General features: G+C 33.7%; 1 protein-coding gene across 1 annotated transcript in view; it reads left to right on the top strand.

The window, feature by feature from the left end:
- Nucleotides 1–24,021, top strand: part of LOC134542905 (collagen alpha chain CG42342-like) — a 149,258-nt gene that overhangs the window by 67,238 nt on the left and 57,999 nt on the right. The window contains exons 10-18 of the mRNA XM_063387491.1: nt 804–983; nt 1,569–1,640; nt 3,440–3,502; nt 9,161–9,266; nt 10,065–10,162; nt 11,842–11,968; nt 13,279–13,367; nt 16,379–16,468; nt 17,555–17,599. Coding sequence (XP_063243561.1) covers nt 804–983; nt 1,569–1,640; nt 3,440–3,502; nt 9,161–9,266; nt 10,065–10,162; nt 11,842–11,968; nt 13,279–13,367; nt 16,379–16,468; nt 17,555–17,599 — 870 coding nt within the window. The remainder of the gene's footprint in view (nt 1–803; nt 984–1,568; nt 1,641–3,439; nt 3,503–9,160; nt 9,267–10,064; nt 10,163–11,841; nt 11,969–13,278; nt 13,368–16,378; nt 16,469–17,554; nt 17,600–24,021) is intronic.

Raw genomic sequence — 24,021 nt, 5'->3', positions numbered from 1 at the left:
TATGTAGCTAATGATTACATCTGCAGGAAACCCAGTTAGTAAGAGAGGATCCAATGCCATCAAGACTCTATGTGAACAGAGTTTCATAGCACTTCCATTACAAATTAAAATTTAGTAAACTGCAATGCTCAATTCAGTTTATCTTACAAGTAACATTCAATATTGTGTTCGAGAAAATTTAATATAATGTTCACAGCCAAGATAAATATATGCTGATTTCACTAGTATATGTTTTTATTTGTGCTCATTTTGTTTTCCAAATTATTTGCAGTGATTTTGAATTTTTTTTCAGAAAGTTTAGATATACATATTTTTTTCTTTGAACTGTTCTTGCAATGGGAATACCTACTAGAGTAATACATATATATTATATATAATATATATATAACACATAATATATATATTATATATAACATAATATAATATATTATATAATATATATTATATAATATATATATATAATATATATAAAATATATTTAAAATATATATAAGATATATAATATATAATATATATCATATATATAATATATATTTATATATATCATATATATCATATATATATCATATATAATATATAATATATATAAAATATATTTAAAATATATATAAGATATATAATATATAATATATATCATATATATAATATATATTTATATATATCATATATATCATATATATATCATATATATTATATATATACATATATACACGCACGTACGCCGCATTTCAGAAGGGGAAAGATAATGCATATCCAAAACGTGTCCAGTTTGTTTGTGTGGTGTAACTTGGTGACTTTGGTAGGGCGAGCCGGGCGAACCCGGGCCCCCGGGACCGCCTGGGCCTCAGGGTCCGGAGGGCCTGCCGGGCCACGACGGCAGGCAGGGCATCCCGGGAGAGCCTGGCCCGCCGGGGACTATAGGGCCTCAGGGCCCCGCAGGGCCCGTGGCTCCTCCCGGCACCCCGGGACTGCAAGGACCGAAGGTGAGTCGGAGACACTGGCGTGTTCCTGTATGTTCCCAATTAGTTGTACTATTGGATACCTCTGTGTCTAAATAAAATAAAAGTGTTAAGACTTGCTGCACCGGAAGACAGAGTTTCTGATAACATCGCTCCTCACAAGAGTGAAAAAAATGTTTATACTTAAAGAAAAGAAAACTCAGCTGTTGTAGGAATTCACATTATGCTTATTATCTAGGGAACAAGCTTAATGGTTTTAGGATTCCTTAGGCTATGGTACCTGCTACTTGAAGAAATCCATGATTTCAAAGTATTTAAAATGTTAATATATTATTATTACTTATGATTATTTTACAATAATTTATTAATAATTGCTAAATGTGACACAACATATCTTACTGCCTGTTGGAATGGTAGCTTGTAATATGAAAACTAATATGGCCCATAAGCCAGAATTTGATATAATACTGATGATAATATTTCTGGCCTTTAAGATTTAGTATTCGTGAAATGAGATATATGCTGTTAAAGAACTCTACGACTGATCTAGTTACACATTAGTTCTTATGTCCAGCATTGTGATTGTTGCAAATGTTTCACAATTTACAGGGTGTAAGGGGTGAATACGGCTACATGGGACCACCTGGATTTCCAGGTCTACCTGGACAGCCTGGACTACCAGTGAGATACTTCTGCTTGCTACTGATGGTTTTTTTCCCCAGTTGTCACAAGTGAAACACTAGCTGGCTTGCTTGCTGTACAGTTTATCAAGCTATTTAAAATGGATTTATAATATGACAAGAATATAACAATTTACTGTTATTCAACACCATAATGTACAAAGTTATACTTTTGCTATAAAAAAAACACTGTATTAAGCAGGGGCGCGTGGGTTTTAATTGACACAAGTCATCTCTGGATGCTTGTAAGTATGTTGTATACAGTAGAACCCTGTTATAATTTTTTTCAAGGAAGCACAAGAAAAAAACATTATAAGCAGGAAAACGTTATAAGCAGGAAATCTCAATTTCGCACTTAACAATGTAAGAGCTTTGTACCAATGGACTCACCAAGCTATATAAACAACTTTAATGTTAAAACCAAAGATAGTATACTTGAAACATAAATTTTCTGAAACAAGCCAACAATTTTTCAACTTCGTCTTGTTCCCTGGTTAAATTTTGTTTGTCTTAAAAGATACACTGCCACTTTTTTTTTGTAAAATTGTCTCACGATTCATGATGACAACATTAAGAGTAAGAACGTATACTCCTTCGCCACCTGAAAATGTTTAATTTTGGGATTCCTATGTATGAATGAAAATAAAATTATTTGTAAGCAATAGAAAACACTTTTAGTTATGCCCTCTCTCAATGGTTGGCAACTTAAATATTGTAGGACTATGTACGTGCATCTGAATACCCACTGGAATGGCAAGGAAGAGAAGAGTTGACTAAGGGTGCCAACTGACACGTAACTATAAACATTGTGTACCTTCAGAATATTGCATAAAATTGTATTTTAACAAACTTCATGTATTGTATGGCAGTGATTGTAAACATAAACATACATAAAGGAAACTTTTTATCGTAAGTGTTGGAATAATTTGGTTTTAAAACATTTTCCCCCCCATTTATTGAATGTTAGAAAGAAAACATTATAAGCAGGAAATTACACTATTTATGAACATTATATGCAGGAAATAAATACATTGTCTTTATGGGGGAAATATTGGGACTTTAAAAATATAACATTATAAGCAGGAAAACATTATATGCAGGAACATTATAACAGGGTTCTACTGTACTACCCGTACTTTAGTCTATATTAATACAATAAGCAGAAAACTTTAAAATATACAGAAAGTATTTCATAAAACATAGTTTTGACATTTACATTTACCAACCCTGTTTCACGTATTTTGAGAGCGATCGGGCCCCCTCAGTGAGGGGCTCCCTTAATTATGAGAAGGGGGGGTGGGGGGGTTGCGCCTCCGTCCCGGGATCTACGCCCATGGTACTACGTCACTACGTCACTCAGTTTTACGTAATGTCAAATGTTGATGTGGTATGTAAAGGGAGCAGTAGGAACCACTATATGGTAAAGCAATCATTTAAATATTGCTATTTAGATTCACTTGAGTAAATTGATGTACTATTTCATATTTATTTCTGAATGATCATCTGGAGTTAAAGTGGGCCATGACTAATTAAATTTCATTCGTATTTTTCGGAAATATGCTTTACCTTAGTTGTTATATGATGTATTAGAAATTCAATTTATGGAATAGAATTTTTTTTACAACCTTATCAAAATAATGCAGAGAGTAAATTTAAATTTGAGTATGTGAAGGTCTTGATGTACTTTTATTTTTTTTAAACACATTTTAGCTAAGCAGCAGCGTGCAATGACAGCTAGTGTTTCACTGTTGGCAGCATAGGTTTTTGTTTTTCACTTGTGTGTGTGGTGTTTGGTGCCAGGGTATCCCTGGCAGGAATGGCAGTCGGGGGTTCCCGGGTGACTTCGGGATGCGGGGCCCGCCCGTAAGTGCAACGAAAACACTTTCTCAGCCTGCGGCACTGGGTGTTTGGGTGTCGTCTCTCCTCTTGTCTTACTGTCGTGGTTCTTGAGTACCTGCCGCATCACAGCTTCAGCTAGCAACCTCTTGGGCTTCTGCGTTCTGCAGCCAGAAAGATTTTTTTTCAGTTCAAATATATTTACTAAGAATCAAGAATGATAGTAGGTCTGTGCGAATACCAGTTTTTTTTCAATCAAAGCGAATATCAAACTTAATTTTTAAAATACTCTCGAAGTCAAATCCAGTAACGAATATTTTTCTCAGCAAAACTATATTACACTTATTTTTTTATAAAATACTAGAATGAAGTAAAAAAAAAAATGTTTTAACGTTTGTAAAGATTAGAAAACTAATTGGGCCCTATGTTTACCAGCATTCAATAGAAATAACTACACATAAAATTAATTTTGTACATTCATAAAAGCAGGTCTGAGTAATACCTTTTTATTTTTTTTAAGTAACCCACACTATTCATGCAAAACACAAACACACAATAAATAATTGTTTTTATACCATAAAAAAGTGATTAAAAATATTCAGCTTATTTCAAAAATAACAATACTTAAATGCATTTGCAGATGTCATGTGATGTACTAAAAAAAATCATAAAATCTGTTTAAATTTCATATAAACACCTGTAATAAAGAAAAAGCTACTCAATTATTAAAATAAATACTTAAATATAAAGGTATACCAAATAAAACAATTTCATGTAACGCATAGCACATAGTTATGCTGACTACACATTAGCATTCTAAAAGAAATAAATTGATGTCCAAATACCTAATTGCTTTTTGAAATTTCCTTGCTGTGTTACAAATCTATGACTTACCATGTGACATGTATCCAAAATCGGTGTTACTATTTATTGAATGTTTAGAAACGTAACAATTGTGTTCTGTGAAGGGATTTAAATGTCAAGTGTCAAAATTGTGAAAATTGATGGAAAATGTAAAAATCTTAAACGTAAATCGTTTTCCTCATATTTATGTGGCTGATCATACCAATCTTAACAACTTGTTACTTTATTTATTATCATCTGCACTTGTAAAATTAAACACTCAGTTCAAAATTAAAAAAAAAAAAAAATTCAGCACCTTGTAACTGAGAAGCAAAGATTCTTAGGCATCCAATGTTTTAAAGTTTCGCAACAAATGCTAAGCTTCATATCAGCTGCGAAGCTTTGACCCACATTTGCAGTTTCAAATGAATAGAAAATTTCCTGGCAAGTCAAATTAAATATAAAAAGAGCTTTAATTGGATTTGCTTATTCGAAGCTTCGCACAGGCCTAAGTGGTAGATACAAAGTTGATGTGCTAAGCTGTTGAACTGTTTTGGTATTACTTTAGACTAGTGATGACCAACTGGCGGCCCGCGGGCCACATCTGGCCCACGACACTGTTTCATACGGCCCACCTAAAGTATCTTTTAATCTTAACGAAGAAATATTAACATGTCCTATTATCATGTACTAGCCAACTTTGTTTGCATATTCAGAATAAGTTGTCGGCAGACACAGTTATAAACCGTAATCCACACATTATTTTTGGCACTTCTTAGTTTTAAAGCTTTATCTTTGGTTTTTTTAAATAACCATTTTTGAAAGAATTTTTTTTTTCATCGTCATACTACATATTGTATTTATTGTCCATTTTTATAGAATAACACAAGAGTAAAATTAATTCTTATAAATTTAATATTGATTAAAAAATTATACCTCGCCCTGGAAAAGAGTAAAGTTGGTCATCGCTGTTTTAGAAAGTTGCCAAAATAATAAAAATAGATTAATTTTCTGTTTTTTTTCTTTCATACAGGTTAATATAAATTTACTTGAATTTGAAAAACAATTTGAATACTGTGTAGTAAAAAAAAAAAAAAGAAGCTTTGTGAGCATATCTGTGATGTGATGCAATGAATGTTTACTATTCAAGAAGTAAAATAATACTGCCATGATATTTTTAATGAAAAGTAAATGAATGTATTGCAGCACCTCTTCTTACAGAACTTACATTTTGTGCAACAATTTTTATTCCTTTCACAAGTTGATTTCCATGCAAATGTTTTTTACAGTTTGGTCCCATAAATTTTAAACCTGGTTACAAAGTGCTCATTATGTAAAAGTTATGTTTACAAGTTTTCTGTGTAAAAATTTAATTATCTGTTTAGGAAATATTTTATTTGATGGGATGACACGTGAACGTGATGAGTAAAATGATAATCAACTAGTTTGCAGATACTACCTGATACTGATTCCTTGATTCCTTAGGATGAGTAACCCATTGAAAGTGTCAAAGCAAAACTAGCTGCAAAAAAAACTTATGTTGTATGTTTCTTGGAGGCCGTGTACAAAAAGGCTTGAGTAACATGGGCTAGATTTGACCAGTTATAGTTTGTAAAAAAAAACCTTCCTTCATCATTCTGTTTACAAGCCCAGAGTCGGTTCAGCATTGTTCCCAGCCCATAATAATAACAGCTGTCATATTAAGAATTTTCATGCAACACCATTCAACGTTAATTTTTTACTTTAAGAAACACTTTTTGAAGTCTAGGGTCACAATAATTTAATATTAAAAAATGTGAGTGAGTCAGTACTTGCCAGAGATGTGTGACCTTGGTAACTTGGTAAGAGCAAATTTGTGTGTTCTCATGTTCCAAATACACTTATAATATGAAACCTAGACATTAATTTTTATGTAGAATTCTTTAAAATAATTCAGAGCGTGATAAATATATATGCAAATTGTTATTTCAAATAAATTTCTGGTAATGAATCACACATAGTTTCCACACCCATCGCTAGCATTCACTTCCGAAGCAGCCACGTTGACTATCGAATCATTCAATTTGCAGACAGAAATTTTAGTGTATAATGAAACTGGTCTGATAAAAGTGAAAAATACTTGAAAAAATACTGCCCATTTAGTTCAAATTAATTAAACAGTTAATACTATTTAGTTTCCCTTTGGCTTTATGAACTTTGGTTCACTCCATCTTCCACAGATGGCAGCACTGGTTAAACATTTCCATTCTATTCACGAAATTACTTCCACCAAATACCATATACCGAGAGCTATGATGGTACATGTCAAAAATCGTAAGATAGGAAGTGATCAATTACCAAATTAAGTGAACGAATGTGTTATTTCACTCCATTCACTTTTTAAATTATAAAAATTATTATAAAATCAGCAAAATTGTTGATGCAATTATAATGAGTAATAATGACACTGCAGACCATCCTTTAGATTTGTATAAAAAAATTTTGAAATTTTTTTTTTTGTGAATATAACCTTGCAAAAAATTTAGAATTGATTGTAGCATTTAACTTAAATACTTTCGATCTATTTAAGTCAGTTCTTGAATAGTAAATGTCTGGTTTTCAGTAGTTTTATATGTGTTTAACAATTCTTCTTAGTTTCTGTTTTAGCACTCAGCAGATATCACTTCTGTAGTTTTAACTGGGTCACATACTAACATACTTTTAAAAATCTGTTGTTTATTAGTCATTAGAGAATAATTATGTATGCATTTAATTAACAGTCATAATTGCTTGTTGGTGTTATGGCAGATTCTAAGTGTGGTTTTTTTTTTGTTCCTCTACAGGTTCTCAAGATGTCAGCATGAGTGAGGTTAAATGATTTTAGATGTCAAGTGTCATGTTTTAACTGTGTTAACAATTATTTCAAGATTTTATTATTTCAGTCTGGTGCTACTTGAAGCATTTTCCTGGATTTTAACTCTTGGAGTTTTACATAGTATAAACATATTTAAATTATATAATATAGCTTTGAAACAAAAAACTTTAAAGTGTATTTATACTCAGGGCTGTCGAGAGAAACTAAAGGTCCGGGGGCACATAATTTTATCCCCCCCCCCCCCCCTCGTGATTACTTAAAGTACAAATTTTCAAAATTCTAAATACTTAAACGTTACCGGCCATAAATGTAAATGTGATCCACACATCATATACCTTGTAAGGTTTCCAATTAATTCTATTAACAATAGACTTGTAACTGTTGCCTTGTCAGGGGGTACACTCAAGCATAAAAAAGTCTTGAAACTCGACCTGGTCTCAAGGATTTTGAACCCCCCCCCCCCCCCCCCCCCCCTCACACCACCTCGATGGCCCTGTTTAAAGTTTGCATCAATGTAATGAAAATTATACAGCATTTTTGTAGTTGTGTTTCAAATTTAAGAGTTTTCTGTGCATGAAAAATTGATATCACACTTGAAATGTTGAGTAAAGCAAATGATCAAACATTGTTAGCTATATCTTATACTGCACACAACATAATTGAAGCTTCACTACAGGAAGATGCCCAATTTTTAAGAGGTCCAAACCATGAATGTGTACTCGATGATAAATGTGTTTGGAAAGGGGGCATGGGGAAAAAAAACTAAAAACATTTTAAATTGCATGTTTATTTTTACTAGTGGTGGAAAGTAGGAACAAAGGAGAGTTGTTTTTATTAAATATTAAATACAATTTAATTTATCATGCAAAATACTCTAGCATTGTGAATTGTAACCTCAAGCTGGTTGGTCATCTGCAGATTTCACACTATCACAACCACCAAAATATTACCATTTGATGGCATAGACTTAAAATACTTATAAGTTTATCCGTACTTTAAGACTACATTAAAAATATTACATTATAATATAGAATTTCTTCCTCGAGCCTCTTAAAAACACACAGAGGAAGTTGCCTTTCTGTGGCTTAAGCGAGATAAATTAAAAAAATAGCTAAGCATGAACCAAAGATAAATAAGTATGTACTGAACTATCACACTTCACTGAGCCACGGTTGGAAGGAAGCAGAGAGACAGTTTCCTCTGCCCCTCCCCCTATTCATCAAACAATATAATTGTATTCCCTTAACCATAAAATCTTCTGTTGCCTCTGTGTTTTATAAAAGCAGATAACGATCCTGATTTTTCCTACTTGAGCATAATACTTGACAGTAACCTTTATCTAGTATAGAAGAATATCAGACAATACATTTGGACTCTCATCAGTACTAAGCAAGCAATATTAAAGGTTTTTAACATTTGTCTCAAAATGAATTGCATGTTGGAAAATTTTTTGTTTTTTACATCAAGCATTTTGTGCAATGCATTGGTGAGTCAGTCAGAACTTTGCCTTGCATAAATAATGCAGACAAGGCTTACTCTCAAAACACATTTTTTTTTAATGATTCTTTGTATGTGTGTCAGGTGTGAAATTCAAAGCACTGGAACATAGTTATCACAATAGTTTGAGAAGCAGAACATAGTGTTTAAAACTTAGAATATTAGTGATAGGTAGGGAATGTAAAAAAAAATTGACCTGCATGATGTACTCCATAGACTCGGGCTAATGTCATCTCGTGATTCTGCACTTCTTCAATGGCACAAGTGCTATTGGCACTGAGGTCTCTGCATGAATTGTGCACCAATGGAAGCTGCAGGTACAAATGTTGCTTGTATTGAAATGAGTACGCAAATTTTTCTCATTCCTAGTGATAGGTGAAATTACTTACAATTCTGCCCCGCTGGAGAGACGGATGCGGTCGACAGACGTGGTGTGGTTGATGCTAGAAGTGTGGTGCCGACTATTGCAAAGGGCGGCTGGTGTTGCGCAGGGAGATAAGGGCGACAAGGGCGAACGCGGGTTGACGACGACGCTGAACGGAGACCAGTTCCCCACAGGAATCATCGAGGGTCCACCTGGACCTCCGGGCCTTCCCGGTGAGTACAACCATGTTATTGTTTTACCTACCTGCCATTGCACGAGCGCAGGGACATGTTTGGTTAATGCTACTGTAACCAGAGAGCGGTCTCAACTGGGTTGTGGAACATGTGAAACTGGCTCACAAAAGACGTCTACTGGGGAGAAAAAAGAACAGAGAACCACAAATCCATTACTGCAACGTGAAAAATTAATAACATCCTTGTCAGATACGTGTGGTGCACAAAATAATTCAGTATGCACAAACGTAAAGCTATTCCTCAATTTGGAAGGTCAAAACAGCATGTTTTTGAGTTATTTTGGTTTGAGTTTACAAAATTAATTTATTTTTTATTATTTTATTTCAGTTTTCTAATAAGCTTTCAAAATAGTTCTTTACTTAATAGGTCTGGGGCAAGAATGTATGATTAAAGGACGGAATTATTTGTAATGTATTGATGCAGCTATCATAGTAATGTTTATAAGTAGGTTTGGATCATCAGATGGCTGGAGAAAAAGAAAGGGAAAAAATGAAAAAAAAAAAACTGTATACATTTTCATTTAAATCTAAGTTCACTTTAAATTCAACAATCAAATGTGGATATGAAAAGATATGGAAGTGAATTGCTGTTCTAGCAGCCACAAATTAGCTAGTAATATTTTTAAGACCAAATTGAACTGGCACAGAGTTGAACAAGTTGTGATAGTAGCGCATGACGGCTGTTGCTGAGGAATGTGGAGGTAGAGTTGTTTTGAGTGAGTTTGGGGAGTAGGCCTGGACGTAGGGGCAACTAACGCGAGGCTGTGTTGTTGTGAAGGACCCGAGGGCCCACGCGGTGAGAAAGGTGATTTGGGGCCCACTGGCCCCCCAGGCATGCCCGGAGAGAAGGGGGCAAGGGGCAAACGGGGGAAGAGGGTAAGGAAAAGAACACTACTTAACAAGTTTACTTGGCCAAAATAATTAGCACAGACAAGACAAGGTTTCTATCTGCATAATAGTGTCCACATGGAACATTTCTTGGTGTGTGTATAAAAGAATGCTACAAGAACATTAACCTATTTAAAATATATAATTTGTTCTATACCTTGTCATATCTGTGAAAGGGATGACTTACAGCTATCAGTATTTTCCCCTCCGCATGAATGTAAACAGTATAAGTGCGCAGAAAGTAGGCCGGTTTTAATGGTGTTTATAAACGTTAAAAGCAGTTTTCCATTGAGGTCTAAGCACTTGCATATGGCTACTCAAACCATAGGGAAGGATGTAAGTTTTTTTATGATTTGAATTGCTATAATGTTTATTTATGACACCAAATACTCTTTAACAAAATGTAATGAGTACTTATATCAGCATGGAAATGTTTTATTTTTGCTTATAAAATACATATACAGTAATTACAAAGCCACGATATATCACCTTCAGCCTGTGCCTACTTTTTTGCACATGACTGCTGCTTGAAACACATCAATAAACCCACTTCCAAGGACTGCATGTGTAACACTTACTTATCTACTTCTTCCAATTTTCTTGCTTTCTATGCTATGCAGCTGCATGAATTCTCCCAGCAGCATGAATTATTTTTGGAAATTTAATTTTTCTGATTTCCTTTTCTTTCTGCTATACCACAGTTGGGGTACCTAAGCACCAAGTGTGTTCTTGTGTTTAATGTCTGGGTATTTTATGATTTTTGCTATAATTGTGGATTGTGTTAGTTGTTTTTTGTCATGTTTTACAACCAGACACATTGTTTTAGAAGTTAAACAATTTCATAAGTAAAATTTTTTTTTAATGGCAATGGATATTTTTTTTACTTTACACAATTGTTTTTGTAGAATAATGGTGGTGGCAGTACCTAACAAATGTGCAATGAATTACTTTGTTTAGTATTATTTTTATTTTGTATTATTTTATTGTTGTGTTTTCTAATTTAGTTAATGTCAGTGGCATAATGAAATAATGTGAGCTCACTGCTGTTTGGCATTTGGTTAATCTGTTCTTGAACACTTTCTAATATGTTTTGTTATGCTACTGACGGTTCTTCCAATGCACCCTTCCTTAGCTTGTACAGATATTTAGCTATGTGCAGGGTAATGCTTTGTTTTTTTTTTTTTCCCCTCTGAATTTCTTAGCTTATTTTGTTTATATTGTGTGATGCTTCAACTAATACCACATGTTTCCCTACACAGTATTAACTAACAAGTATTGTATGTAGTTGCTAGAATTTTAGTTCACTAACCCATCAACCTGGCTTCGCATCTGGTTTGTGGCACATCCACTCAACCGTAGACACCATGTAAGTACGCTTTAATTTTCTTTTAAATGCAGTCATTTATATTTTTTTTTTGGAGAAAATTTCCAACGCTTAGCTGTAATATTTATGCAATGCAAGTTTTATTTTATGCTTTATGTATTTCTCATGAATCCTTGTAGCTATCGAGTATCATGTTATAAACTTTGATATAACCTCATTTATAATGTGAAATAAAACTTAGTCACTCTGAAAAATAATAACTAATCGAAACGGGGAGGGAAGTGAGTGGTTTCATGTACTGGAGCATCTCCAAGGCTAACCATGTTTCTGATGTGGGTCGTAGGGCCGTAAAGGCGTGTCGGGCGAAGCTGTAGACAGAGGCTTACCGGGGCTGCCGGGCCCCAAAGGTGAGCCAGGCGACTCGGGACCTAAAGGAGAAAAGGGCGAGAAGGGAGAACTAGGAATTTCAGGTACCGTACCACATTTTATCACTGTGACTGTCGACAGGTAGATAGATGTTGCTAGAACACTGTGATTCACTTCCATCCTTTTTGATTGAGTAACGGAGCAGACGTGCTGCTCACACGTGACGTAAACAAAACTGAAAACATAAGTCGGTAAGTTTATAAATGCGGTAGATAATAAGCATTCACGTGCACTGATTTTTTTAGTGTTTGGAGATGCTGAATAGCTAAAGAAATATGCAAAAAAAAAAGGGCAAATAACACCATAACATTATGTATAAAGGTGTAATTTTAGTTTCTATGAAAGCAGAATTTTTATATACAGGTATGTATATAGTTTAAAATGTATAACATGATGTGATAACATGAAACATTTAAATTGCTTTTCTTCTTAATAATCATTAAAAGAAAGAATTTGGATTTCTTAAATGAATATGTACTTTTAATAACTGTTTCATAATATTTGTAAGACAAACCTGCGCAGGACATTTATATTAATTCATGATGTTCATAAATAGATGAAGCTCTCATAAAAGCTTAGAGTAAATTTACTCATTAAAGTAAGTAAAACAGATGAAAAGGTTTTTATTTTAATTTTTTTTGAAAGCAATTAATGTTTATATTTTAAGTTGAAAATTGACTCCAGTGATTGAATTAACTTGTATGTGTTGCAGGTCTAATTTGTAACATGTTGTTTTACTGGCAAATGATTCAATGATAATTGATCTTTTAATGGGTTTTTGCTTAAAATCCATAACAGTATGATGAAATAACTACAGTACACTGAGATTGTAATTGTTTGTGTTTGGTTATGGAAAATACCACTTTTCTGAAAGATATTTTCATAAACTTGAAGAAAGATAATGGACTTGTAGGAACCACAGGAAAGCAAACGAGGCGAGACTGTTGTTACTTAGCACTTCCACCCGCCAGGAACAAAGAGGACATTACAGGCTGGCAGGCAGGGCTGTGTGGCGTACTTCTTAGTTAATCACTTAATCAGTTCAAACATTGCAAATGTCATATAATCCTTATTTTTTATTCAGTTATGTATTTTATAAAATAATTATAATACAGCTTCGCTGAGAACAATATTCACAATTCTATTTGACTATTTTAAACATTCAATTTGATATTTGCTTCACGTCAAGAAAATAGTGTTCACACGGACTTAGTTAGTGCAGGTTTTACATGACTGCAAGTTATGAATTGATAAGTTAAAAACTTGGCATGTGCCTGTGACAACTGTGACAACTGTGACGCCACCGAGGTTGGCGCACTGTGCTCGGGTGACGGTGTCTGCGTTGCGGTTGTAGGAGGGAAAGGCGACCCGGGTCCGAGGGGGCCGCCCGGCGAGGACGGCTTGAACGGAGCCGCAGGACCCCAAGGACCTCCTGGTTTGCCGGTGAGTCTGTGACAAGTGTTCTCTTCCTTGCTTAAGTAAGTCAGGAGAATACTACATTACTACATTTAGAATAGTGTAGAAACATGCAGCACCAACAAAAGGAAGGAATTAATTCGAAAGCAAACAGCAGACAGAGAGTTTCTATCCCCCCCTCCCCCCCAAACCACTACCCCCCCCCCCCCAAAAAAAAAAAAAGAAGAAGAAGAAGGAAATTCTGCACATACTCCTGTTTACAACGGTAAAACGGACTAGCATTCAGGACAACCAAGATTCCAATCTCTATCAATCTGTTCTCATTTCAGTTTTACATGTTTTTTTTTTTCAAACCATTGCAGGGAAATGGTGGGCTGTTTTATTTTAATAGGTCGTGGCTACAGACAAGATTTTATAGTTTTTTTTAGATCTATTTTGTTTTTTAAAAAGGGGAGTAAGGTGTTATTGGTTTTATTTTCATGCAGTCTGTTCACTTACAACAATAAAATGTTTCATAGTATTAATTTTTCCAAAATAGTGAAAAACCCTTATACATACTGCATTATAAGAATAAAATAATTTTTATTACGAATGTCTGAGACAGATTTGCTCAAAACAGTAAAAATAAAACAAATATATGTTTCAGAATGTACCAACATTGATAAAAGCAGCTGGTAAAATATACTCAATCACACAAGAGTAAAATCAATGCTTTGAATCCACTTGGTCCCTCTTTATGCTGTAAAAAACTATCAGGGCCCCGTGCCAGCCCTTTTATTTTTATTACAGTCGCATGTATTAAGTAAACTGTTTGTCATTAAATTGTAGACCCTTTTTCATTATATAACACATGTGCTTATATCCCGGGGGCACCCCCCCCCCCCCTCCTCAGAAGCACCCCCCCCCCCCTCAGAATATGGCAGCCTCTCACTGAGGGGGTCCACTTAAGCTTGCAAAATCGTGACTGTGAAAAGGGATTGATAAACTTTAACGCAAAACTATGTTTTATGGAAAACTTTGTGTATATTTTTAAGTTTTCTATTTATTGCATGCATTTAGCCAAAATATGGGCAATTTACAACATTAGAACCATATCCAGAGATGACTTGTATTGTTTAAAACCCATGCCCCAAACTCTCGTAGGTCCGCCTTGCGAATCCTACAGATTCACGCCGCTGATAAAACATGAAATTTATTTTTACAAAACATAATCTCAAATGTCAAAATTCCTTAAGGTAAATTAACAAAACCTTCATCAAAATTTAAGTTCCAGGTTGGCTTAGAAAATTATTTTTCAAAGTTTTTGTGGAAAGACCCCCTTTTCTTAGGGGGTGTTTGGCATAACACCCAGGCCTCTTGATAGGGCCCCTCTCGATACAAAATCTAGAGCCGCTGCTGTTTAAAGGTGGTTACTTGAAGTAGAAGTTATAAACAGACATTACTTATGTGTGCATTTCAACTCTGTTAAGTATCAGGAACCTCATTTATCACAAATGATTTTAGATTAGTTGTGATTGTTATGGCCTGCGGTTACCCTTGGTTGAACTCCATTGTTGTGTGAATTGCCATATTTTGGCGTTATTTTTGCACAATCTGCATTTGTGTATTGGTGGCAGTTTAATCTTGGATATTACAGCTCATAAACCACATACACTATGTAATATTTGATGTTCTAAGCTTTCCCATAAATTTGAAAATTTGTATATTTATATTAGCAAAGTACATCAACCTATTTATAATCATGCCTCTTTGGGCGCGGTTACACAGGAGTCTGAACAACTTCAGGTGAACATGTTCAGCTGTTGAGTGCGGTTACACACAGTCTGAACATGTTTCGTTCGAGGCCATTTCCCATTTAACTTAAACAGGTTGGCAAAGCAGTTCAGATCGACATATCTTCTACATTAGCCTCTGATTGGCTGTTTAGAATAAAAACAGTCATTTGCAGAAATTCAAGATGGTAAGTATTCCTGGCACAAGTTCGAGTAATATTTTACCGAATGCAGCAAAAAAAAAATCAACAGTCAATTATATATATATATATATATATATATATATATATATATATATATATATATATATTTTAAATTGATCCTGACCTTAATTCTCTTAAAACTGAGATAGGTACTCTCGCTCAAAAATAATAAAAAATAAGTTTAAAAAATTTTACTGTGCTTGTTGTTTGAATTCCCGATTTGTAAAAAAATATTGAGCGATATGAAAACACATTCCATTTCTGCTGATAATACTGTATATATAGTATACTGTATACAAGTAAAAAAATCCCTCGTTTTCTGGATATAAATAGAGAAATCAACAACACAGTCATTCGTTGACAGTAGACAATCGGTTTTAGAGCTGAACATACTTTTCAGCAACTACCGTGTAACCGTACACTTTCGCATTTGTAAACTTGTTTACTTAAACATGTTCACCTGAAGTAGTTCAGGGTCCCGTGTAACCGCGCCCTTTGTGTTGCATGTATGCAATAACTCATTATTCTTTATATGGATCCAGTAAAACAGAATTGAAAGTATTGAAACCAACTAAAAAAAACTTTTTTTCTTGTTATACAGTCATTTTTACAAAGACTTAGGAAATACATTTCACAATTATACAACAGCTGCATAATTTGGCATCATTATTTTCCATATTTATTCATTTTAAATGTATGTGATAAGTACAGTGTAACCTCGTTACTTCAGTGTACTTCATTTTAAAGGATTTCTCACATTTTAAATTACATATTTTCAGATCACTATAAAATGTTTGCCATTTAGTAACACATATTTGAGTATCAACACCGTGGAGTTTTTTTTTTTTTTTAGGCATGTTGTAATTATATTTTCAATGTATTTTTATTATCAATATCTCAAATTTGAGGAATGACGGTTGGTTCCTCATTGCAAAACTGTGTCCATATGTTTCTCATTAAGGTAATTTTTGTTTTATATGTTATTGAAGGTAATTTTTTATTAAAGCCTATTATTTGAAGCAGAACAAAGCTGAGACTCAAATGTAATCATGTTGCCTTCCAGGGTCAAGCCGGGCCTAAAGGCGAGAAAGGTGAATATGGCGACATCGGGCCCCCGGGCCTCATGGGACCACCTGGACTGCCGGGCCCGCCTGTGAGTACAGCTTGCATGACCCGGCCACCTCAATACCATCCCTGCCTCGACACACCCTCTCTTGCGGGATCGTGTAGCCCTGCACAGTAATGAATATTATTAGTGACCCCAAGTTTCCTGCATTGCAGTGTTCAAACCGTACCGTGACGTTTGGTTGTGGGGTCCACACTCTAGGGTACAGGGTTGAAGTCCCTTGGTTTGACTCCTGCCAGGTCGAGGCATTTCTACTTGTGGGAAAAAAAAGTCTATTCATTCCTTTGCCTCCATGCTGCTCTAGGTGGTCATGATCGCTAATAAGTAGGGACCAGTTTTAGTATGGTTTTATTGTTAAAAAATATGTTTTATTCCTAAAGTTAGTATTTTTTTCAACAAATATTACACTAGGATGATTCTTAATATTAATTTCACCAAAATAATGCCATTTAGACCATGATATCATGCACTTTTACACTAAAATAATTTGTAATAAAGATATTTGTGGCAGAACTATTTGTAATAAAAATAAATATTCAAGTAATTGTGTGTTTGAACATCAGGAATATAACAATGAGCTAATAATAACTAATAAGAGATGCAAGCTTAAAGTAAAATTATTATTTTTTTCCAATTTATTTAGGATACATTTTAGTACAAACTTAATTAGAATAATTTACATTATAATTGAATAATACAATAAAATTTAAATTCAATTCTGCAAAGAAGAAAACATTCTAACTACACTCAAAGTTTTTTATTTTTCATGTGATAAGGCAAGGGAGTGAAGGCTAAATCCCAGCCTTAAAATGACTTGTAGGACGTAGTAATTTATGTCCATTAAGTTTGTATCTTAGAGCAGTTAAAATAGTTCTGGTAAGCCTGTATTATTTAGCCTTTAGGTGCGTAATTGTGTGGTGTAAAACTTTAACTTACTGTTGTTTCACATTTGTCAATTTAAAATGACTTCAGTTAATACATGCTTCTGTATTTCTGTAATGATGCTAACATAAAAAAAAATTAAGTATTATAAATTTGAAGGGAAATTATCATTGTCTCAGTTGATAGTATTTAGTCACCATGGTTATCACATTTGCTGTATGTTTATTTTAGGGGTATCCAGGCCAGAAAGGTGAGAAAGGAGAGAAAGGTGAATCGGTAAGTACCTTGTAGCTATTTTTTTAATTATAATGATAATGTTTCTTAAAACAGCACAATTTAGTCAAATTGTAGCTGTTTTTCAGTTTTTGGTGATTAGAACAGATTTTTTTTCTATTGAGGTTCAAATAAAAGAAATCATAGCAAGTTAGGAGCTACAAGTGATCACAATGTTGATTCAACCTGTCTCAAAATCAGAGACTATATTTTTGTGTAAAATAAGCATATTGAAAATTGAGATCTTTTTCATTTGTTTTGGATTATAAGTATTGTGTATGAACATTGAAACAGTCTAATTAACATTGAATTTAATGCATACATTAGAACCTTTCTTAACCTAAATTATGGAGGTGGTTTCAGATTACCGAAAATTTTGATGATAATAAAATATATTTTTTAAAGATATGTCGAATAAATCTAGGCAGTTTTACTAATATTTATTAACAAACCATGCAATATAGTATAGAAAATAGTACATGTGCATACAACCTATTTTTAATTACATTTAAACACAGTAGTGCAATTTGTTTTACTTTAAAAAAACTTGTCTACCTTTCTTTGTTTTTAACATTCTTTTATTAGCTTCACTAATTATGTTATCAAATCTTGTAAGTCGATTTTAACCTACTTTGAACTGTCATATTGATTTGAAATACGTTGCAAGTATATGTAATCTGGATGACAATACAATAATTTCATGACTATGACCTGAAGAGAGAGGGTCAGTGGGGCAAAAAATAACTACTTCCAAGCTATAAGGCCAGGGCATGGTGGGAAATTTGCCCGGGGGTCAATCTCCTCCCCCCTCCCCCCAAACAGAGGTCAACCACTAAAATATGGAAATTTAAAAAATAGATTCTCTTTCAATTTGAAGCGTTTCGATCCAAGAGGCTGGGGCGTGGTGTAAAATGTGCCCGGGGACCTTAACCTCCCCCATTCCCTTCAGAGGTAGTCATTTGCCCCCGATTTTTTGAAAGTTAGGAAAATAGAAGTAAGTTGATTCTGACATCATTCTGAGACCTTTGGGCAGCAATGTCACACCATCGTTTCATTAACCTAAAAATATTTTTAAAAAGTCCTAATTTTTCACCTTAAAAGTTTAGTACTGTACTTAGCTAAAATCCAAACGTTCTATGAACCACAAGGCAGCCAGAAAATATAAAAAATGTAACATAGTAAACCCTTACAAATTCACTTTCTCAGAAAGGGCATTGACCAGACAGACAACAAATTCATTACAATAGTTTTCTGTGTCTCTTTTTTCTTTTCAAATTTGGTAGTTTTGGTTAAACGCTATTCAAATTAAAAGTATTTAGGTTAATAGAGGTTTTACTGTATAATTGGAAACAATGAAATCGTATTATATTATTATTATTGTGTATTTACTCATTACAGAAAATGAATAGTCAAAGAAACACTGAAATATTGCATGACAGGTCCTAAATACAAATTATTTTAAATGGCTGCTGGGAAAGAAACCTTAACTCTTGGCATGTGCGAAGGTCTCTTTAAATGCGAAGTGAAGTCGAAGCGAAGCTTATATTGTGCGAAGGAATGTCGAAGGAAAATCGAAGTCGAAGGATTTGAAATAACATAATTTTTAATATAAAAAATTTTTTACATATGTTTCATCATGATTATATAGACTAAAGAAAATTCCATTGTACCAAACATCTTCAAAAAATGTATGTATACTACATAAGTACTGTTAAATGTCTTAATCCACAGGAAAAATAAGTACTTTTCATTTATTTGAAATTTGTAAAAAACATTCATCTGGTTTTTATTAGTAAAGTGAAATTCCACCTGGCTTTGAAGCGTGTGAACCAGCCATTTGAGGCTTGAAAATTGTCAATTCCAAGCCTTAGTGCCTCCATTCGTGCTTTTTCTTGCAGTGCTGTGCCCGAGATGGGTATGTTATTAGAGCGTGCTTGCACAATCCAATCATAAAGATTTTTTGTCAAGATCACTATTGATACATTTGCTATATCTTTTCCTCTTCTGTTGCAGTTTTGCAGCATTTTCTTCAATTTTTGCTCTGTCTTTTATTATTGTGGACAGAGTTGTAGGTGCAATATTAAAGTGTTTTGCAACATAACACTTTTTCTTGCATATGTCAACAGCTGTAAGAATCTCTAGTTTTTTTGCAATGCTGATACCCACACTTTTTGGGTACTGCCGTAATACACTAAATATAAAAATATGAACAGGTTATCCATATCGTCACGTCGCCATTAAACAAGCTTCACGAAACGTCACAAAATGTTCACTAGCTTCGGAAACTGTGTGCCACTAGATCTGTTAAATAAATGTTGTATACGTTGTTGTGTATTTTGTGTACGATTGCGAAAGATGTCAATCTGAAATGATGTTTACAAACAAATTATAGGTTAGGTAATCGTAACAGAAAACAAACGGAAAAAAAACGCATTAGTAGTCGTTGGCCATCGTATAATCCACGTTTTATGTACTTAACCAGATATGGCCGCCATCGGCCAATATCCATTGCTACAAATTCAAACGCGATAATACACATTTTGTAGGATAAATATTATAATAGAATCTTTTTTTCTTAATTGAAAAAGTTAAGCGTTTTTTTATTTATAACTCTTGATTATTCCGCATAAATGTTATGTTGCTACACCAATCACACAAAAAACTGACATTTTTTTATACGATTGAAATATCTATCCGCACGGTTACCAGCACTGCAACTGCCATTTTACTCAGTGAAATAAAGAAAACGTTTGTAAACAATTTCCACAAGACCTGCCGTTAAACAAAGCTATAGAATTGTGAATGAAATGAGAAAATGATTAATATTTTGTGTATTAATATCGGCAAAACGATATGTTTTAATGAGAAATTACCGTTCAGGGCTTTGAAAAACGTACATTATATATTTATTATGCTTATTAATTTGCATGGCGTTTCAAGGGACCGGCGGCTTTATACGTTATACTGGATTGTATGTTAACAAGAGGGACGTACTAGAGAGAATTTGCTGTATACATAAACGGGAAATTACCCGCCGCTAATATATTTTGGCAGTATATATAGATCCAAATAGTGGGCTGAACGTTTCTGGCAAAAATCTTTGACTTTTCTACTCGAAGTTTATTTTTGTCGAAGCCAAAGTCGAAGGAAAAAAATATCTTCGATTCGACTTCGAATACTCAAAGCTTCGCACACCCCTACTTAACTCTTCACAGAGCACGTTAGTCAACCAGTTATTTTGGGATGGCATTCACTTACTGCCAGTTACTGCCTGGCTGTCCCTGCTTTTTTTTACATGTTATATTGTAATGTTTGTTAATATTTTAGTTCATGAGATGCAGGAACTTCATTTAATAACAGAATAGTGTGTAAAGAGTTAATAAAATGAACGCTTACTTGTATCCGAACTGAAACACACCAAATTACAAATCGCGAAATTCCGAGTTGACTATTTTACACGACTTAAACTGTAACTCTGCACCAAGAGAGGAAGTTTATTGAAACCAGGGATGGGAAAACCGATTCCCAATTTCATCGATACCTACCGATTCTATTTAAAAAATCGATAATCGAGAATCGATGATAAAAGTCGATTCCCGCATTATACGTTATACAAAATACGTTATACAAAATTATACAATATACAAAAAAATCATTTCACAACATTGCAAATCTGTGATACAATTATTTAACGACTCTGAGTGGGGTTATGACGCATATATAAAAGTCATATTTCCCCAAATAAACAATATCTAAAACTTGGGTCGATGTTATACACAAGTCAAAGTACAAAAATTATTTATAAAAAAATTATCACTGCGTATAGAAGGGGGGGGCCTGTTCTTTTCGCGATTGCGATTAAACGACGATAAACGCGAAATCACCGTAAAATACAGTTTTTACGCGAAATCGCCACAACACAGCGTTTTTCCACGAAATTTAGTATTAAAACGCGAAATCGCAATGTTTTTACGGGAAATTTAAATACTGAGTAAAAGACTTGTTCTGGTAAACAAACACCGCAACATGGCCGCCACTGAACATTAATCATAAATGCACTAAAGCAAACAAAAGCCTACACACGCTCACGTTATAATGTTAAACCCAAAAATATACTGTAAAAATACGCAAAACTACGGCGTTTATTTTCCTTTCCGGCATAATGTTTGGATAGATAAGACAAACAGGCGAAGTTTTAAAGTCCACGCACACCGCTCGGGGCACTGACGTCAGCTTGGAACAGCGACATCGGATAAATACATAAGCAAGCAGATGATTGGGCGAACGGTGTTTAGAACAGCCTTACGTGAGTGGCCATACCACGTCAGCCGGGGGCGCTGGCATATAGTTGGAACAGCGTTATAGTATCAAGCAGATTATCGGGCGAACCATTCTACTTCGTCATCCAGCCGTACGGGGCAGCACAAGCATTTTAAATTGTGCCAAAAAGCGGAAAAATGTAAACAAACATTCATTTTCGAATGGTGTGACGATGATGATTAGTTGGTCAGTCTTTTATAGACGATAATTACCACAATGCCGAAATAACAACGAATGAATTTGTGTTTCTTAAATGTAACTTAACCCCGAAATACCACAATCAAGTACAACACTTTCATTTGCTAGTTCTCTAGTTGTTGCTTAATTTTGTTACTGTTTCATTTCACAATTTTTTTAGTAAATTTGTACCCTTCTCTAAGTTAGGCAAGTTTTATGAACGAAAATAATTTATACTGCTCAAGGAAAGCTTAAAAAATTTTTTTATAGTTTATTCCGTATTACAAAACAAATTTTAGATTAGTTCGACCCCTTTGACATGAGCCATTAACTTCTAATGATGTAAACATTTATATGAGTTAATATTAATAACTTAGTTGTGTACTCAAATTTGATAAATATGAATTTATGATGTATGCTACATCATATATGTATTGAAAGCTGAAAAAAAAAAATGTTGCAAATAGAATTTGAATTATTTAATATTAAGTTAACTAGGTGAGTATCGAGTATCGAGAATCGAAGGATTTTTTAAGGAATCGATAATCGGGTATCGGAATCGAAAATTTTGGAATCGTCCCATCCCTAATTGAAACTGAATAATGAATTACATAACAATGACATCTGTACACCAGAAATAAAACTCAATTTTTTTTGCATAAAACTCTACTGTCAATTACTTAATAAATGAGATTGTTGTAAGCTATGGTATTTATCAGCAACAGCAAAATAACAATCTTATGAATTAATAAACTTGCAAAACATCTTTCGTAGCACTGAAAGTCCCAACAATGTAAATCACGAGAAAAGTAAAAGTTGTGTAAACAATAAGAACAGGAATAATGTGTGCCAAAAAATACATAGTTTGTAAGGTGATTACTGAAGAACCATTGTAATAGTTTATGAACTGGCACGATAAGCAAACTCATTTCAAAATATGATGCTACGCCACTAATACAATCATATGGTAAACTATGAATTTGCCACTTACTCAAGTTTTCCGGCCAATTTATGTGATGTCATACCTTAGTCTCACCATGCTGCAGTAATATGATTACTTTTGGCATTTGCACAGAATAAATGAATAGAGTTAAGTAATTAGTACTTTGGCGTAACATGTCAACCATCTTTGGGTCACATATTCAAATTTAAATATCTGGGTATTCCATGTAGTGGGCATAAAAAAATTAAAAAGAATAAAATAATTTTTTAAGGAAAAATTGTTTTACCTGGGCACAGAATTGAAAAGAAAAGTGGATCTTCGCCATCACATAATAAATGTTGACATAGACAAAATTATGAATTATTCTGATGAATATTACGAAAATATTAAATATAAAATTTATTTATAAATATATTTATGAAACCATTTGGCAATTTTTAAAGATCATTTAGCCTACTCCAGCAGCTATTTAAATTTACAGTATTTATAATATTATTATAACATTTAAAGCTGTCTCTTCAAAGTGGAGAATCACACACGTCAAAATTAAGTGTGTACATTAAGATTGTTGTTTTTGTACAGGTTCAAAGTAATTGGCATATACATATACATCAATGTCACATTATGGGGAACATGGACAGTTTTAAACATTTTGGTTAAAGACCTCAGGGCTCCAAAATAATCTTAAAACAAAATACTTAACTATTATGTTTTTGATTTGAAGGGGAAAAAATAGAAACAGTGTGATCAGGTGATGATAGGGAATGAATATCAGGATGTTGACCGTTAATGATCTGTAGGAAGTATTGTAACACATGTTGTATTTATTTACTAACAAGCATGTTTTGGTGGTGAAACCAAATATAAAAATACTTGAAAGTAGACCTACATCTATGGGTGAATATAATAATCATAGGCCTACTAGGTAGTGTGCTGTTGAAAGTGGTAACAATTTAAAGAGTATATAGTGATAAATAATTATTAC

Source organism: Bacillus rossius (assembly GCF_032445375.1).
Source record: "Bacillus rossius redtenbacheri isolate Brsri chromosome 9 unlocalized genomic scaffold, Brsri_v3 Brsri_v3_scf9_2, whole genome shotgun sequence".
Lineage (NCBI taxonomy): Eukaryota > Metazoa > Arthropoda > Insecta > Phasmatodea > Bacillidae > Bacillus > Bacillus rossius.
This window is presented reverse-complemented; position numbering and strand designations above follow the sequence as displayed.